General features: G+C 42.3%; 1 protein-coding gene across 5 annotated transcripts in view; it reads left to right on the top strand.

The window, feature by feature from the left end:
- The window catches only part of PLA2G6 (phospholipase A2 group VI), a 63,509-nt gene extending 59,339 nt beyond the window's left edge, over positions 1–4,170 (top strand). For all 5 annotated transcript variants that reach the window (XM_063426433.1, XM_063426434.1, XM_063426435.1 and 2 more), the window contains 2 exons: positions 1,001–1,074; positions 3,682–4,170. In XM_063426433.1, coding sequence (XP_063282503.1) covers positions 1,001–1,074; positions 3,682–3,826 — 219 coding nt within the window. In that variant the 3' untranslated portion in view covers positions 3,827–4,170. The remainder of the gene's footprint in view (positions 1–1,000; positions 1,075–3,681) is intronic.
- The last annotated feature ends 15,516 nt before the right edge of the window (positions 4,171–19,686 follow it).

Here is a 19,686-nt window from a genome sequence, read left to right as displayed (position 1 = left end):
ATATATATATATATTTATTTTAAACAATATTGATTGGGAGTTTAGTTAATATTTTTTTTTATACGTGTTGGGTCAGAATCTACTTTTATCACACCGACTGCTGCTCAACCTTATGAACCTTGTCTGTTACTGCAGCTTCACACAGAGTAATCACGGCATTGCACTGTGTGCTCTTCACAGCAGTAGCTGAGGGGGGGAAGTGACACCCTAAGCAACTCAAACAGAAACTAAAAGTTATGCATTTTTATAAGGAGCAGAAAGCCACAGCTCTAATAGTGAAAGTGTTCTGATTAAATAGCCTCCTGCAGGGCTGCCTGCATGTTTGTGCAATGTAGAAGGTTAGATTCGAAATAATGAAATGTTGCAGTTAGATGTAGAAGGGTACAGACTAGGAACAAATATAAATATGACATAATGTTAGGGTCATTATATATGCTGAGGAGGGCTTCAAGGGAGAGAACAGATAAATACACACAGACAGGGATGTCTGCTTTTGCAATGAAGTACACACACAGTGAACCTGTAGCAGGAGGGAAGTTAGAGAAACATCTGGTCTGTTAAAAGTAGAATTTTACCCAACATGGTTGTTAAGCCACGTAAAAAAAAAGACATTTTCTCCAAAAATAAATAAATCAATATCAATGTACATCATTTAAAAATATAATTACATTTCATTAAGTGGAATAAACTTCCTAAAAAACTAAGAAGTGAGAATGTGATGACAGTTGTCCTTTAAGCTCCAGATCATTTTTAAGCCTAGAGACTCCCCTGGAATGGTTGGTTGTTTGGCACTAAATCACCAAGCTCACATATAAGCTAGAGAGTTGATTACTTTACAAGCTTCTTTTTTTGTGTGCTGACCACTTTGTACATTGCTCTCTGCATCTTAATACGGTCAACTCAAACTTGTGTCTTTTTCTGTATAAACTGCAACTTCTATCTAATGAATGTCCTTTAGTGTATGGCTTTGAGTTTTAATTTGTTCTTATGTAATACTCAGTGCACGGATTCAGATGGGCCAGCTGTGAACAGGGCCAGAGCATGGTGTGACATGATGGATATTCCTTATTTCAGGTGAGATATCATAAGCCCAGTTGGTTGTGACTGGAGTCATAGTTTTCTGTTTAGATGGTATAAATATAGAGCACCCCATTCACCATAGCAGCATGCTGTAGTAAATATGGTGCCAGAGCAGTCTTGGTGCCCCTCATTTTATGGAGTCAAGTCATTTTAGAACAGTTTGACTTCTTACATGGAGTACGCCAGACACCGCTCGCAGATTTTATTATTTCCTATGGAGAGAAGGAATCAGAAAAAAGAGAGGAGGTAAAATAGAATGTTTATTTTTCTTCTCCTCCAGTGCAAAGTGTGTCCTGACTGGATGTTAGTTGTTTAATGTGATTCTGGTTTAAAAAAATAACTTCCCTTAAATTGCCTCAAAATGCATACAATGGGGGGCAGAGCTTGCTACAATACTGCACCAGACGCCATTTCTAATAACTCCCGACAAACTTTTATAATCTGGCCGATATCGGCGAAACTGGCACCCATCCAGCCTTGCAAACCACACAACCAGAACCAGCACGGCAAGCTGTGTCGATAGATGCCATTCTTTCAAGCCCAAAAGCTGCCCAAGCGGGAAACATTCCCAACCCAGAGTAGGGAAGACCCCTCTATACACAAGGGCAACACAGCCACAACAGCTTAAATCCTCTGATGACTCCAGCCACCAAGGGAGATCTAAAACTCCTGCTAGCCGACATCCATGGAGGACGACGAAAAGGTGAAAAGGTAAAACCTATATAGCAACACCAGAAACTCATGGCACTCAAAATGGCAACCATAGAGGCAAAGGCGCACACACACTAAAATTAGGGGAATCCCCACCTCCATCTCTGCAGAGGAGTTGCCGCACTACATAAGGTGTCTTCTGACCAATATACTCCCCCACGCAGCTGCAAAGAAAATCGCAATTGATGGAATCTACCGCCTCCCTACCTACACACACCTGAAGTCCCCTGCAGCCCGAGAGGTAATTCTACGTTGTGTTACAGTCCAAGACAAGCTCCATATCATGGCTGCGCTTAATGGCCAAACGCCCCTACCCTTTGAGGACTTTGTTATCTTTTGTTGTTTTCATTTTTTATGTGTTTTCCCTTTTTAATCACTCCCGTATACTCAGGTTTTAGTTCCTAGGGCGCATAACTCAGACCAACGTCCAGACACACACCTAGGCAACCATACGGGTACAAGACCCCATGACCTCGACTATTTTGAGGACACCCCGACAGGCGCCTATCGCTCACACCCTCCCGCAGCCCCTTTGGTTAGGGGTTCTCACCCTCAATGCAGAGGCAGAGCAGGGCATTCCAAACACCAGAATAGCCAACAGACCCGTCACACCTGACACGAACGGAAGGTCATGATCCCTGCTTACGCTAGATACAGCGTGACTCAGACACGACCGTGGACACACTAAACAAAATCAATGCCCTCACGAGAGCAGACTACCAGCCTGACGCCCTGCTGATACAGGACACCACAGTGTCCTAGAACTACCCGCCTACCCAGCATTCGCTCCACCACAACTAGCTTGTTACTTGGATACTAAATTCCATCACACAGGCTACATAGCTGCACATGCAAACTATAGATAAACCCAGACCAAGATTCCTCGCACTTAACCAGAACCTCTCGGCTCCGCTGGGCCTACTCCACTAGGTAGATGTGACTAACTAAACTGTTTACTGTTTCTGTTTTTTCTTATTGAAAAATGTCTTTCTGTGCCATGCTAATGTTACACCACGTATACTACATCAATGCTTGATAATTCTGATATGCCAGCACATGCTTGTTTGAAAACATTTTGCACTTCAAAATAAAGAATTAAAAAAAAATAATAAATTCAATACGACATATATCACAAATATACATGGTGTATTCAATGTAAAATATTGGCATATACTCGCCTTGCTTTCTCTACTGTTTTCAGCGCTGCCATCTTCTGAATTTTGTCGGTGTTACTCTTCTTGTAACACTCGCCTCTGGTCCTTGTCCTCTCCTCCTATGGTCTGCTTTCATTTGCCCTGCTCTAGAAATATTTCCCTAATCGGGGCATACCTCCTCAATGACACTTATTTGCTGCCTTCATTGCCAACATGCCAGCACTGGCAGTGTTGTCTAGAGAGTTTCCATAGCAATCGCAGCACATAGACTGCGATTGCTATGCTTGGGAGAGCAGAATGACTTCTGCTCTCCCTTGTCAGTCAAATCATTGGCATAGAGTCTAAGTGTGAGAAGTGTGAGTGACCTATTTTTAATAGATAGTATCAATCTGTACATTTGCTAGAATATCTGCCAACACAATGTATAGATAGAATTTAATGCCCTTTCTGAGGAGCATTACTAGTTTGGTGCATGATTAGTGTCCTTTAACCTTTAATTTGCATATAGAAGGGTATTGCATGAAAAAATAATGCCATCTGTAAGTGATTTCCATAAAAAGTGACTAATATTAAAATAGAAGACAATATATTCAACGGTGAAATGAAAATGGGAACTAAAGCTATCCAAATGATATTTACATTTTACTGCTCAGTGTAGCTTCCGTCACTAGTGTATATTGTTCATATCTGAATATTAAATGATATGATGCATCTTCTCTGATATCCCTGTACCTAGGCTCAGCCCACAGCTAGAGACAGATGTCATGTTGGATGAAGTTAGTGACGCAGTGTTGGTTAACATGCTTTGGGAAACACAAATATACATCTTCCAGAAGAGGGACGTCTTGCACAGGCTGGCACAGATATTACTTGAACCCTGAGCCCTGTTCCCCCGACATGGACTCAATATGAAGGATGAACGAAGATCCTCAAGAACTTTCCATCCCACAATGTGCATGTCTTTGAAGGTTCATATTCTGCTCTTAAATACTTTAAACTCAATCTACTCTCAAATGGTTATTTCTGCGACTCAGGACCATTCTCCTGCTTTATCCAAAAGCTCCAATGATCCATGAGAAGTCGTGACTTTGAAACAAGTATTCCATTGAATAGCCCTGAATACTTTCTTAGTGTTTCTAATCATTGTGTGAGAAAACGACCTACTCGTTGTCCCCTCATTATTGATGCCCAGTACATCATATGGTGGTTTGATGTAAATATCTTGCAGCTACCGTATATACTCGAGTATAAGCCGAGTTTTTCAGCCCATTTTTTGGGCTGAAAAACCCCAACTCGGCTTATACTCGAGTCAGAGTCTGTATTATGGCAATTTGCATTGCCATAATACAGACTGGGGGGAGAGGGGGGCTGGCAGAGCTGTACTTACCTTTCCTGCAGCTCCTGTCAGCTCTCTCCTCCTCCGCGCCGTCCGTTCAGCACCTCGGTCAGCTCCCAGTGTAAGTCTCGCGAGAGCCGCGGCTCTCGCGAGACTTACACTGGGAGCTGACAGAGGGAGCTGCACAGACCGCGCGGAGGAGGAGAGAGCTGACAGGAGCTGCAGGAAAGGTAAGTACAGCTCTGCCAGCCCCCCTCTCCCCCCCCCACTGAACTACCAATGCTGGACCACCAGGGAAGGAGAGCCCCCCTCCCTGCCATATATCAAGCAGGGAGGGGGGACGAAAAAAAAAATATTACTAAAATAAGAAATAAAATAATTAAAAAAAATTAATAATAAAAAAAAAAAGGGGGTATAAGGACCACTATGGGAGGGGGGGGGTATAAGGACCACTATGGGAGGGGGGGGGGGTATAAGGACCACTATGGGAGGGGGGGGGTATAAGGACCACTATGGGAGGGGGGGGGTATAAGGACCACTATGGGAGGGAGGGGGTGGGTTAAGGACCACTATGGGAGGGAGGGGGGTATAAGGACCGCTATGGGAGGGAGGGGGGGTATAAGGACCACTATGGGAGGGAGGGGGGGGGGGTAAGGACCACTATGGGAGGGAGGGGGGGATAAGGACCACTATGGGAGGGAGGGGGGTATAAGGACCACTATGGGAGGGAGGGGGGGATAAGGACCACTATGGGAGGGAGGGGGGTATAAGGACCACTATTGGAGGGAGGGGGGTATAAGGACCACTATGGGAGGGAGGGGGGTATAAGGACCACTATGGGAGGGAGGGGGGTATAAGGACCACTATGGGAGGGAGGGGGGGTATAAGGACCACTATGGGAGGGAGGGGGGGTATAAGGACCACTATGGGAGGGAGGGGGGGTATAAGGACCACTATGGGAGGGGGTGGGATAAGGACAATTATGGGAGGGAGGGGGGGGGGGTATATGGACCACTATGGGAGGGATGGGGGGGGATAAGGACCACTATGAGAGGTAGGGGGTGGGATAAGGACCACTAGGGGAGGGGAGGGTAAGGACCACTAGGGGAGGGGTGAGTCAGGACCACTGGGGGGGGGAGTGAAGGAACACGGGGGTGGGGAGGTAAGGACCACTGAGGGAGGAGGAGGGGAAGTCAGGACATATGGGGGGGGGGAGGGGGCGGCAAAATTTTTTTGCCTACGGCGGAAATATCCTTGCACCGGCCCTGCACACACTGCATTCACACACTGCATTCATGCACACACACTCTGCATTCATGCACACACACACTGCATTCATGCACACACACACTGCACTCATACACACACACACTGCACTCATACACACACACACTGCACTCATACACACACACACTGCACTCATACACACACTGCACTCATACACACACTGCACTCATACACACACTGCACTCATACACACACTGCACTCATACACACACGCTGCACTCATACACACACGCTGCACTCATACACACACACATACGCACACACTGCATTCATTATACACACACTGTAAATAAATATTCAATTAATATATTTTTTTTAGGATCTAATTTTATTTAGAAATTTACCAGTAGCTGCTGCATTTCCCACCCTAGTCTTATACTCGAGTCAATAAGTTTTCCCAGTTTTTTGGGATAAAATTAGGGGCCTCGGCTTATATTCGGGTCGGCTTATACTCGAGTATATACGGTATATAAAATATATAAATTACATAGCTAAAACCTTTTATCACTGGTTTAACTGCAAATTAATTCATAGGATGAACGCCCAACGTTTGCTTTCAGTGTCCCAAAAATTGTGACACAACATAGACCTCAAACCAAGATAAGATACAAAACGTTGTCTTGTACAGGTTAAATGTAGAAAATGAAAACATCTTAATACAAGTGGAGTTATTTATGTCATGCGTAAGTTAACCTTGCTACAGTCAGTACTTCTGCTTTTTCAGGCTCATTCAAATGCCTTTCATAACTTGAGGATAGTCGCACACATAATACATATTTCACAATGTTTCTGCACTCTCTACCTCCAGGTTTTTAATATTTAATTGTGATCGTTTTCCTTTATGATGTGTTTTTGTATGGCTTGTGTTCGAGAGCACCATTTCTCTTGTGAATTTACACTACATAAAGGATCTGATAAAGGTTCAATGCTTTAACAAGTACATGCTAGACTACTATCCGTGGTGTCTAGGTGTAAAAGAAACATCGAAGATAGAGGTGTGTCCAAGCACGTACTGCTCAAGATGGGCAGTAATGACATAGCCAACGCATCTGAGACTTTCCGAGGACTGGCACTCCAGGAGTATAATAACCATTAACAGCAGGACAGTACAATTATTTTAATTACACATAGCAGTCAAATCAACTGGAAGCAGAATACTCAAATAGCTAATGCAATGTATGAAATAATTTGCACTCCAAATATAAGCACACAGAACATTCTACTCTAATACTGAAAAGACGTATTGATTAGCATCCATGAGTTTACATTATTAATCAAGTCTATATACTGTGGAAAATAATTCATATAATTATAAAGCTGAATGTTCTAAATACCGGTATTCTAATCGGTACGTATAGTAGGCTCACATATTTGTCTGCTATATCTTAAGCATTATTAATGTGTTACAGTTTTTCATCCTTATGATACAGAATGTTAAATTTAATGAAGATGCGCCATGTTTTGGAAGGTGCATGTTTGGATAAAATATGCTTTCAACACAACAATAAAGTGGTGATCTACAAAAATATTATTGTATGGGTGGTAGTTCGCTCAAAGAGTAGGTGTGTAAGAAGAAACATTCCATAACTCCATGGTAGTGTAAACAACAAATTGATAAGTTTTGACCATGGGGGATCATGCAAAGCATGAGGACGTCCAGCATTGTTTCAAGGAGTTAAACACTGTAAAATGCAGGAAGTGCCTCCAGTGGCTGTCAGAGAGACAGCCACTAGAGGCAGTCTTTACCATGCAATATAAACATTTCATGGCTATGGGGATTGAGATGCTGCACCTAGACCACTTCAATGAGATGAAGTGGTCTGGGTGCCATAGTGTCCCTTTAAATTGTTACTCCAGGCACTATGACCACTACAGGGATTTGGAGCGTTCATAGTGCATGGAGTCTGTATGTGCAGCATTGTAGTTTGAAACAGTGCACATATGGAAATCAACCATTTTCTTTTTTATTTTGCTGAAGTTGAGCTCTTTAATTTTTTTGAGGCAAGGCCACCACAACCACAGAAAGGGTTTATTGTTTTATGAAAACACTAGTTTTTGTTAGAGTAACCCTTTACGCTGAGAGATGGCACAAGGGGCCTTAGGCAGTATAATCACTGCAGCTTGTTGTATGTTATGTTTGAGAGTCTTTTAGATAGTTGCGTTGTGGTGAGATGCAGAGATATATACAAAGTTTTGTCTAAAATACCGTTCCACTATTCACCAAAAAACAATTATTTCATTATTGATATGTTTGTTCACAAAGTAGTGAGTGTTCTATGCAAGTGCTGAATTTGTATTCAAATTGTGAAATCTGGATGAAGGAACTGTATAGAATTAAAACTATTTAGCAGTTTACAAAAGGTAGTTAAAGTGATTGGAGTAACCATTTAGAGTTTTTGAGTGCTTGGAGTCTTTCATGCTGAATTACTGCACCTACTTAGATATCAAATGTTGCAGCTAGAGTTTATTAATGGCCAATGTCAGTTCTGTGCACCGTTCCTTGCACAGGTGCACATTCATTCAATGGGAGAGATCACCTGACGCTCTGAGCCAACGGATGGCAGGCAAGACAAGCATCTGGCTTCTGCAACTTTGCAGAAGCCGGATGTTGTTCCTCCACCATTGAGGGAGGCCTGGCGTCCAAGTAAGAGGCAAACCATTGCAAAATGTTTGCGTCCTAACCAGGAGATTTCACCATGTTATTCCTTCCATCATTACCACTGCAGCCCAGTGATGCTTAGAGTAACTCTTTAACAAGCAAATTTGGTAGTTGATCCTTTATTTGAAAATTTAATTAAGTAGAATTCAAATGTGCTAAACAATTGGAACACTTAAGCTCTGTATCCATTGTGTATTTCTCCTAAATTTGTATAAATACTTAGGTCTGCTGAATGCATAGTGGACCCATTATTAGAAAGAAAATGTAATTATATGTGAGTTGGGATCCACCAATAAGGAGACACAAATTACTGGATCCTCCTCCATCCTCTTCCTCATTCAATGTGTACCTGATTAAAGAAAGCACAAATATGTGTGTGGCATGCAGAACTCCTACTTAACCAGAGAGAATGTAGAACTGAGCATCTTGCACCAGGGGGGTGTTTCAGAGAGGTAGGTCTCTGGCAGATGCAGAATTCTTACTCTCATGTTGCTTTCCTAGAGGTTTTGATGAGAAGTCATCCTGTGAGATGTAATTCTGCAAAAGCTGGATATCTACAGTACTTCATTACCGCACAGTCTTTCAGCATGGGTTACAATGGAAGGGTTAATAACAATTAGGGATGCTGTTGCCTAATCCCCTAGTTTGTACTGTTGGTTTGGGGGAATAGGTAATGTATGTGGATATATTTATAACCCCTGATAACCAGGGTCAAAGTCCAGGCTCTCACCTCACCCAATGCCAGGAGTGCATGTCATTAATATTATTTTTGTGGATGGTGTGTGGGGTAGATCCCTTTCACTCTCTCTTCCACTCCCCCCTGTTCTGAAGGAGGAGTTGTTAGGAAGTGGAAATGGCAAAGAGGAGATATTTTTGGGTTAATAAGATACTCTTGGTCCAGACAGAATCTGGTTTCTGGTATTTGCAACGGTTGTTTTAATTTTTCTTTTTGGTTTTTGTTTGAATGTATATATGTGTATTATACCTATTAAGAATGTTTAATATATTGTGGCTAGGTGACAAAAGAGAGAATAGAAAATAATAATGTTGAAATGAGCTCTATACTGTGCTTCTTGTTATTCCTCCTATATCATATGTATGATAGATGTAGATTAAAATTAAAGAACTGGTGGTCATCCATGTACCTAGCTCCTTCCAGTAATAGTAATTCATAATTATTAATTTTGAACAGTCCTTCTGGCAATAACAGTACCTAGTCTCCGGAACCAGAAAAGTGCCAAAAGGATGGCCAGGCCCCTGGAACTTATAATGTGCACAAACCCAGGTAAGTGTCCTCATGCCCAATAAAAGTGATGTCGGTACCTATCTCCCTGTAAAAGAAAAATGTCCTGTAACATAAAATGTTTATGTAGTTACCATATCCAGTGCTGTCAATTGAAGCCCAAGCAATCTCATTCTCTGCTTATTAAAATATGTACTCTTTAAAATACATATGGAAATACATAAACCTTCAACCCGACTTATCTAGTTACATAAAAAAGATGAATATGCTTACAGCCAGTAGAATGGTGAAAAGTTTGAATCACAGCGTTAGGATAGGTAATTTACACTCCCTGCATTACAGAGTCAATGTCAATGGCTGGGAACCTTGTGCAATCACATTTGATTTTACCTGTGATGCAGGGTGTGTACGTTTTTTTTTTTTGTTTAAGCATTTGTCGTACAGCCATTAAACTGGTTCTGAAGTGGTCCTGGAGTTTTTAAAACTTTGCACTCCTACATATGGCGTAAGGAAATAGGAGACCCTCCCAGGTTTAGGGAAATTCGAAACTATTGTCCAAGGCTGTTATATGTCTGGTGCAGAGGGAACTTACCGAAATGTTGTTTCTGGACTGCTCTTATGGGTGGGATCAGTCTGAAATGCAAATAGTATTGGTTCCCTTTGTAATGGCACATGTGCGCAAGGACTAACCAATGGGCAAGCCTCTCTCTAAGCTTTTGCCCCGTTCTCCGAGTTTTCATATTCTCTGTTTTAGGGAAATTCATTCCTAAGCTATGCAGCTCTGTTGTAGAAGCCAGGAAGGTTTTCTTCTGCTTTGTTAACTCTACACAGCTAATGGCAAGTGTGCCGAGTAAGGCAACTCATTGAGAAGCTTTGTAAAGTTCCAGCACAGGCTTCTCAATGGAAAGCCTCTGATTGTGGTATTTCAGTCTGTACTGGGGAAAAGGGGGAGGACATCCAAAGGCTGTAGACAAAAGATCTGTAGCTTTTGCAAGCTGTTTTAGATATACCTACACTGATGGGGGGGGGGGAAAGGAGAAAAAAATACATGCACTAGTTTTATATCTACTAAAACAAAAAACAATTGGGGACATTGGAGTGTTCCTTTAAATAAGGAGTAATCACCATAGAAATCAACGGCATGTCCTTCAACATGTAGTATTTTGCCCAAAATTGCACCTGGTTAGGCTTAAAACAATATCTCCTCCTGAAATTTTATAATAGTCAGGATAGAATAACTCATTGCCATTCGTGAATATCCAAGACAACATCAGGCTAAAATGCTAGACTAAGGCACTGATTGTTTATAGGTAGGCTAATTAAGAGCAGAGTGCCCATGAATGGTACAATGCTAATACTAGCTAGAAAATAATGTCACTGGTGCCTACAACTAATTTAAACATGCGTGAGAACCTAATATATAGATTATGAAAAAAAAAAAAAGATATTTCACCTTAGACAGATAAAATACAGGTGGATTGGCGCTGAAATAAAGAAATAGCAACAACCCCCAGTGTCTAACAATCACTAAAAATAAACTGTACATACATGGAAAAGTAGGTGGAGTGTAATTGGTTCTCAGGTAGGATGGTGTTAATATACACTGAAAAAAATAAGAACATGGCCAAAGCCTAGTGCAATACAATCTGATATGGGTATATAAACAGATATAATAATCTTTAGGTATAGTACTCACAAAGATGGAGCCAATGTATAAGGCTCAATGTGTAGACAGGTGGGAATATTAGTGGGCATCCCACTCCCTTGTTTGATGTTATCCTTGTCTCCTTTCTCATCCAATAACTCATCCTACCTGAGAACCAACTACAATCCATCTACTTTTCCATGTATGTACAGTTTCAATTTTTGTGTAAATAGAGAGGTGATCACACAGGTATATAGAGTGTGTTGGTAATTTTGGGTTACCCACTAGGACTTTATATTTATTTATTTATTGTAATCACTAAAAAGACACTACTTGAATAGGTAAAACCAAAACTCAGTGAGGGGGTGCAAAGTATACAATAAAAAAAACTTACGGTAGTACTGTGAGACCTCTTGATCATTCTGTAAAAGACAGTATAAAAACATTGACATAGCGTAATACTGCATAAAACAATAGTTGATCTATCATAGAGGTATTGGGTCACTCACAATCTTCAGAGCCTTAAGAAGCAGGCTCTGGCTGTAACTGCAATTGAATAATAAGCTTATTCTGGCTTTCAGCACGATTTCTCTGTGTCCTTTTTCTAAGGTAGGCATAAATCAATCGATATCGAATGAGGTAGGTAAGAAGATTTCACTTCAAAATAAAACAGTAAATAAAATAACAACAGCATAAAAATAGTAAAAGTAAATGGTGAAGTCCAGTAACACTAACAGGTTTAGACTTTTCAGTCTTTGTCAAAGTGCATAAATTAACCTCGTCTGGAAATTTCCCAAAATTGATTTTCGCACCTTATCGTATTCCGGGTTTGACTTCCACATTCTGACGTCATAACGGCAGTTGCATCTAGGCGTAATGACGTCCTGACGTGATACGTGTAGGCGGAGTCCTCCATTCTCGCATACCCGGAAATGAGGTGATCGGAAGTCCCACAAATGCCATAATAGTAATGGGCATAGTAAATTCATATTTTGAATAGTTCATAAACGCTTACGCTGGCCAAAAAGGACTTAAAATAGAAACATGAATTCAAAATAACAATGTTATTATAAGAAAAAAACGACAACAAACATCAATTCATCATAACCACTTTTAATTAAAAACACATACAATATGCAATATAAGGCTTATAGCTGTATATATTCTTATAATAAAAGAACTAATTGAAGAAATAACTAAAATAGAATAAAAGGACATTATATAAATGAAAATATATGAATACAAAATATATATAAAAATAATTTTAAAATGGAATAGTCAGATAAGGGCTGCCATCTCAAAGTCCAAGTTGAGCCCACTGGGAGACAAGGTGTCTAAATTAAATATCCACCTCATCTCACAGCGGCCAAACGTGGACTGTAGGTGCCCTCCTTTCCAGTGATTTTTAATCAACTGGATACCACAGAATTGGAGTCCAGTAGGATCTCCACCGTGGAAATGTTAAAAATGTAAAGAAACATTATGATTCAATAAACCTCTCCTTATAATATAGATATCCTTGTTTTTAAACGTCTTACAAAATATTGTAATCGGGGGGCGGGGCCTGGCTGCCAAACTGAAAGGCTGCATGCAGTGTGGGCTCTGTACAAAAAGTGACAACGCCTAAAAACAGTATTTTGAAAGCAAACAAACAGCCAAATTTGCGCTGATACCTACCTGCAAGCTATTCTGCTACAGCACAAGGGTTTCCAGGTGTCCGACAAGCAGATTGAGCCCACACCGCCACTGAGGCCTACCTCTAGGTGAGAGCCTGGGAGAAGCGGCCGATCTCCCTACTGCCTCTCCGACCGGAACAAGCGGACGTTATACGGGTCCCTGCTCCCCCCCCTGCCGGTGGGGGTTATCCCGACACCATCACTACAGCCAAGCTTCATCCCTGACAAGCACATCGTCTTAAAGCAAAGACATAGAGGGGTGCAATCTGCCTCAAAATGGCGGCTACTGCACCAGCTGCAGACACACTGAACCGACTGCAGACACTCGAGCAGCGCCTGGACGACCTCCTCGAAAACTTCTGTCGGAGAATGAAAAACAAAGGGGCACAGACCCAGAGGAAGCCGCTACACCCTACACGACCGCATTACTCACTGCCGGAAAAAACGCCTGGAGTGGCTGGCACGACGCCTGGGAAACGGAGACCAGGGAAACGGAGACCAGCGAAGCGGAGAAGGCGGCCCATAAAATCCGAGGCTTGCATCTGCCTTCCTGGGCTGAGGGGCCCGTAAGGGAAACACCCTGCTGCTTACCCCACATGCCCGGACGGGACTTTTCCATCACACAACCGCCCGGGACCTCGCTTGCGGTGCTGAAAGTGACCGGAGCGGTGGAAAATGCAAGAGGGCCCTTGAGAAGGCCTGGGGCCGGCAGAGTGGCCAAAATTGGATGCAGCCCCTAGACCAGGGGTAGGCAACCTTTTAGCAGCACTGTGCCGATATAGGATTGTGATGTCCCGTAGCGTGCCGGTCCTATTTTTTTAAATTGAGGAGTGTATGCTGCCGTATTCTGCTTGTGTTATTTTTACTGTAATTGCTTTGTATCGTTGTATTTGTGAGTATATGAGCTATTATATTATATATGCTCATGAGAAGTTTGTGGTTGGTGGTGTGTGTATGTGTGGGGTCTGTTTGAAGTATTGCACGTGAGATGCTGCATGTGGGGTTGTGTGCATGCATGTGGATTGTTAGTGTTGTTGCGTTTGTACGGATTGTGTGTATGTTTGTGTGTGGGCTGTTCATATTATTTGTATGAGGGGAGGGTTATTCTGCATTTCTGTGTATATCTAGCAGTGTGGGTGGCTTCCCTGGGTTCCAGTGGGGACCAGGCTGGCCAGGTACAGGTCAAGGACAGGAGCTGCAACAGCAGCTGCAGGCTGCTCTACTGCAGTATGGATTCCCATTCACAAGTGCTGGCAGGCAGTGATCTGAGATCACTTCCTCTACATGCTACAATGCATAAATTGAGGATTGTCCTTCACCATCTCTTCGTATTAGCAGATATCTGATACTGGGACTCTTGATAGACCAGAGCTTGTTTGGCTCTAGCAGCCTTGAGTGCCGTGCAAAGACATCTTGAGTGCCGTGCATGGCACTAGTGCCGTAGGTTGCCTACCCCTGCCCTAGACCAACCTGCTGGCAGTTTCCCGATCGTGGGCATAGGATGAACGCATAAACACACTCCTGGACAGTACCACAGCGTGCCACCGGGACTTACTCACAAGTAGCTCTAAACAGGCAGAAACATGTTGCCTCCTGAATGTTACCAGCAATGCCATATATTCTGCTTTTGTTTTACTAGAAAAGTATGATTTTTCTCTTTTTTCAGTCCAATGGTCTATTTCTTAACATGCCTAGCTTGATGCAGACGCGCCCCAAAAGCCTAGTGGTTTACAACTTTTAAGCCTCCTACATATATGTCTTGCCGAAACCTGCAGAAACCTGCATGTGGCCTTTAGCCTTTATGTATGTTTAGCCAGAAATAATTTAATCTAAGAGTATGCTAGCTCTAAGACACACTTTTCATGGTAGTACTCCTTTATTATCAACCAAAATATTGTAATCCACAAGGACGCGTGAGCAAATACACCACATTTTTTGAATGACGTGATAAGGGAGTCTATCTTAAAAGGTTTTGTTCCTATCCTGTATTTTAAAAGTTTCCTTTTTGGGGGGGGTTGTTTTTCAGATTTTTACATCCCATGCACTCTCCACAGTAATAAAATACTTTATTAGTATCTCTGTATGTACCCCCCCAAAAATATTATCTTTAGGTACATCTATATAGCTTGAAGTAAGTATGTGCTTATTACAAGTTGCACTCACAGGATAGAAGTACAACGCAGGCATATAGTAGTCGCTATCCTATAAGTGCAACTTGTAGTAAGTGCAATTCTGGTGTTTTAACATACTACACTATTTTTGGTTTCTGTTTGTTCTTATATTTGTAGATTGTATTATTTATATTTCATTAAGAAGATTAGAGGTGTTATGGTACTTTTTGAAAGTAAACCAAAATGTTCAAAGTCTATCTGTTCCTGTCCAAATCAATAAAATTAAATTGCGTATATACGCTGAAGTAATTAAGTCTGACACACGAGGTTCAGGTTAAAATAACTTCGAGAAAGTTTATTGGCAAGTGAAGAAAAAGCGGGCGCGCAGGCCCTTTTAAGAGGCATTTTGCGTCATCATTGATTATTAGAATATCAGCAAATAAACATCATCAATTGGATTAATTGTTAAGTGACGGAGTTAGTGTCTTACCTATTGGTTAGTAAAATTAAGAGGTTAGTCCCGTGCCCACCCATCAGAGGTGGGATTATTCTGGACACGGGTGGGGGACAAGGGGGTCCTAAGCGTCATTTTACACGGTCAGTGATATCAGGCTTTATGTCCAGGTGCAAGGTCTCTTATGAATAGAACATTTCATTACTACTGTGTTCTGTGGCCTTCAAACTGTACTATCTTACAAGCTCTTAAGGAGTAGCCAGCAAGTCTTAAGGAGTAGCCAGCACCTCCTGGTACTTGTCCTTGAAGGAAACACGGTCTTTGTCTACTGTATTAATTGGGTTGAGAAGTTCAGTCACGTAATGTAGTTTTAAAATGAACAAGTTAAGTCATGAGGACAAAATGGAGGATTGAAGAAGTCAGGTTAGGAGGACAAAATGGAGGACGAAGTCACAGTATAAAGTTAAAATGGAGTTAGTACAATAATTCAATACAAGTACAATAAAGATTTTTAATAATTCCACATCAGTCCCCCCTATGAAATGTTAGATTCTAAGAGATAAAACTTTATTATGTTAGTATCAGAAGACGTGTTAACCCAAAGGCACAGAAACCCCGTGGCTGCTAGCTAGATGTTAATGCAAAGTGCAAGGCTGTCCCTAGATCTGACCCTAATAGGCTAACCATCCGTCAGTATGGCTCTCGAACGCTTCACACCCAAGGGTATCCCATGGCAGCTAACCCACCACTTCTCCACATGGGGCCTTTACCATTCACTGACAGATGCTGTCCCTAATCTAGTCCCTTCCTAGAATTCCTGCACTTTATCAACAAAGGGGATAATTTGCAGCGGCAGACAGGGTGAGTTGATGTCTTGGAATTCTTGGTCATCAACTTCGAGATGGGTCAAAGTGGGTGCTGCTTGGTCAACAGTCTTCATGAGGGATTTTCTCAGACATGGGAGGACACAACAAAAGAGAAGAGCAAAAATAAAAAGAAAAATTAGTATAGCCATACCAATCTGCATTAAAGCCTTTTGCCATCCTGTCATCCAACCAAACCATCTTTCCCAGGGATCTTTTATCCCAGAATTCCTTTTTAACTCTTCAGACAAGTCATTTAATTTTTCTATAGCTAGTGTGACTTTACCATTAGGGCCTGTGTTTTCTGGGATGTAGGTACAACATGTCATAGTGTCGGGCAAAATCTTACAAACCCCTCCTTTTTCGGCTAAGATCATATCTAGGGCCATTCTATTCTGAAAAGTCATTTGGGATGTGGCCTGTAACTGTTCGGCCAACCCCTGGAGGGCGTCTCTGGTGTAATTGACAAAACGCTGTTGATTATAATAAATGTAATTTATCCAATTTAGATTCTTGTTTGCGGTAACTATGGTAAAAATTGATTCAAATCCTGCAGCAACTTCATCCCTAGCTTTAAACTCGTTGGGCACCCCCCTGGGCACTCCAATGGCATCAATATATACATGAGGATCAAAACTTCCTTTCACTGGGGCGTCACGTTTAACCTTAGTGTGGCTGAACTCATGGGTGTTGAGGTGTGTGTCAGAAATAATATGTATAGGCATAATGGCCTTAGTCAAAGTACACTCTCCCCACCATTCTGTGTCCATTCTGGATCTTAGCTGTAAATCCCCACACAACCAATAAATGTCCCCTAGTGACCTAGTGTGATGTTGCAGCAAACGTACAGGGACAGTTCTGTATGTAGCACAATAGCCTTTGGAAAAGTTACCCACAAATTTACCAATACCATCGTACATGGCATAGCAAGTGTAATTACCTTTATATACGGTAATACCATCAGGGGGTTTGACATCGTTGGCTAGGAGAGGATACTCCTTTGTCCATGCAATACATATGGACCTGTTAAAATTATAGTGATAGGCAAAAAGGCTTAAAATACATTCTTCTATATCTACAGGTAGGATTAAAGGTACGGTACCCAGGTGAGGCCGGGCACCTCCACACACGTAACATGCAGTTCTATTATGCTTATTAGCATTATATTTCATCCATTCTAACCATAAATTTACATCATTAAAACCTGTTTCAGCGGCCATGGTATCTTCAAAGGTGGGGTTAGCAATGGCCATCATGTCTTGAAAGGTCTGGATATGAGGTTTTAATGGGTTAGGGACCATATGGGTGGCCCCTTGCCACTCAGAAGAGTTGCACATATCTTTAAGGTAGAAATGCCCTAATTTTTGGTAGGAACCCTTTTTCCAATACATTCCCATCACATACTGGTCTGCATCTGTTGGGCTTGGATGCTCAATGTTAAGGATTAATTTCATTGGTGTACTCCCCCCAGGCTTTCTCAAAGTCATTCTCTGGAGGAGGGATCTACCATGATCATCTACTTTAGATACGGCACTTTTTGGTTTGTAACCCCAGGCAGGCCCGGCATTCCATCCCGCCGCCCCCCAATGGTCACAATTGTGCCCCCATTGTTTGTCAACTACACAAACATATGGGTCTTTCGAATGAGGGATATCTCTATAGATGCTCTGGATTTGTGGTGTGGGAAATGGGCATTCTACAATATCACAATAGTCAAAGGTATAAGTAGCCACCTGGGTGCATGATGAATTATACCAGAAGGTGTACCCACTAATGTCTTTGGTAATGGCTACTTGCTGGGCCTTCATAAGGCTAATTAAGGAGAAGATGTACCAGAGATACATGTTTGTGCGATATTCGCTTCCTCTGGGGCAGGAGATTTCTTGCAGTGGGAAGCGTGGACCCAATTTGGCCTACCGGCCAATTTGACGGAGGTTGCGGTAATCAGGAGAACTTGGAATGGACCGTCAAATCTTGGTTCTAGGGTATTTTTCCGCACAAACTTCTTGATCAGGACCCAATCTCCGGGAAGCAGGTTATGGGAACCTGTATCCAATTCAGGATCTGGAATTGAAGAGAAAACTTGGGCATGTATTTTGTTTAAAACACTTGCAAGTTCAGTTACATAATCTACTAAAACATCTGATTGGAGCTGTAACTGCTGTGGATAATAACAACCTAACCTGGGTGCTGTCCCAAATAGAACTTCATATGGGGACAGTGAATGCTTCCCTCTAGGTGTGTGCCTAACACTAAATAAAGCTATTGGCAGGCTTTCTGGCCAGGGCATCTTTGTTTCTTGTGACATTTTTAACATTCTGGTTTTTAGGGTGCCATTCATGCGCTCCACTTTACCACTACTTTGTGGGTGGTAAGGGGTATGGAAGGCCAGAGTCACCCCTAGAGCAGTCCAAATTTCTTTAGTCACAGTTGCTGTAAAGGCTGGGCCTTGATCACTCTCAATGACTTCTGGGAGTCCGAATCTGCATACAATATCTGTAATTAGGCGCTTTGCGGTTGTCTTTGCAGTGATATTGGCCACTGGGTAGGCTTCTGGCCAGCCTGAGAACATGTCCACTATTACTAGTGCATATTCATGGGGCCCACTCTTGGGCATTTGGATGTGGTCAATTTGAATTCGCTGGAAGGGGTACATGGGCTTTGCCAGGTGTTTCGCAGGCACCTTAATTGGTCTTCCTGGATTGCATTTTGCACAGATGACACAGGCCTTGCAAAAGCTATTGATCAATGTTGTGATTCCAGGTGCTTCATAATACTTCTGTATGAGGGCGGCCATCAATTCTTTTGACAGGTGCGCAGGCCCATGTGCCCATTGGACCACTGCTGGGTATAAATTTCTGGGAAGACAAAATTTGAAGTTGTTGTAATATATTCCGTCCTTTTGGACAGCTCCTTTCTTTTTCCATTTCTGGATTTCCTCAGGAGTGACTGCAGCTTGTTGTTCTTGTAAGATTCGCAAATCAGTAGGAAGAGTTTGCAAAGCAAAAATAGGGACTTCTTCTTCTTCTTCTTCTTCTTCTTGTCCGGACACTTCTTCATCCACTTCCTGCAAATCCCTGGCCGCTAACTTAGCAGCTTGATCAGCCAAATGGTTGCCCTTTGCTTCATCTGTATCCAATTTCCCATGGGCCTTGACTTTCAAAACGGCCACCTCTTTGGGGAGTAGGAGGGCATCCATTAGCTCCTTGATTGCAGTGCTGTGTTTGACTGGTGTACCGGCGGTGGTAAGAAATCCTCTAGTCTTCCAAATAAGGCCGAAGTCATGTGCCACACCCAGAGCATATCTTGAATCTGTATAGATGTTGGCACGTTTTCCTTCGGAAATTTTGCATGCTGAAGTCAGAGCCTGTAATTCAGCTTCTTGCGCAGACATTGCTGGCGGTAAGGATGATGATTTAATGACTTCATCTGTTGTGGTTACGGCATATCCTGTGTGATATGTTCCT

This window comes from Pelobates fuscus, chromosome 7 (assembly GCF_036172605.1).
Source record: "Pelobates fuscus isolate aPelFus1 chromosome 7, aPelFus1.pri, whole genome shotgun sequence".
In the NCBI taxonomy this organism is placed as follows: domain Eukaryota; kingdom Metazoa; phylum Chordata; class Amphibia; order Anura; family Pelobatidae; genus Pelobates; species Pelobates fuscus.
The sequence above is the reverse complement of the archived record's forward strand: the minus strand, read 5'-3'. Positions and strand labels throughout refer to the sequence as shown.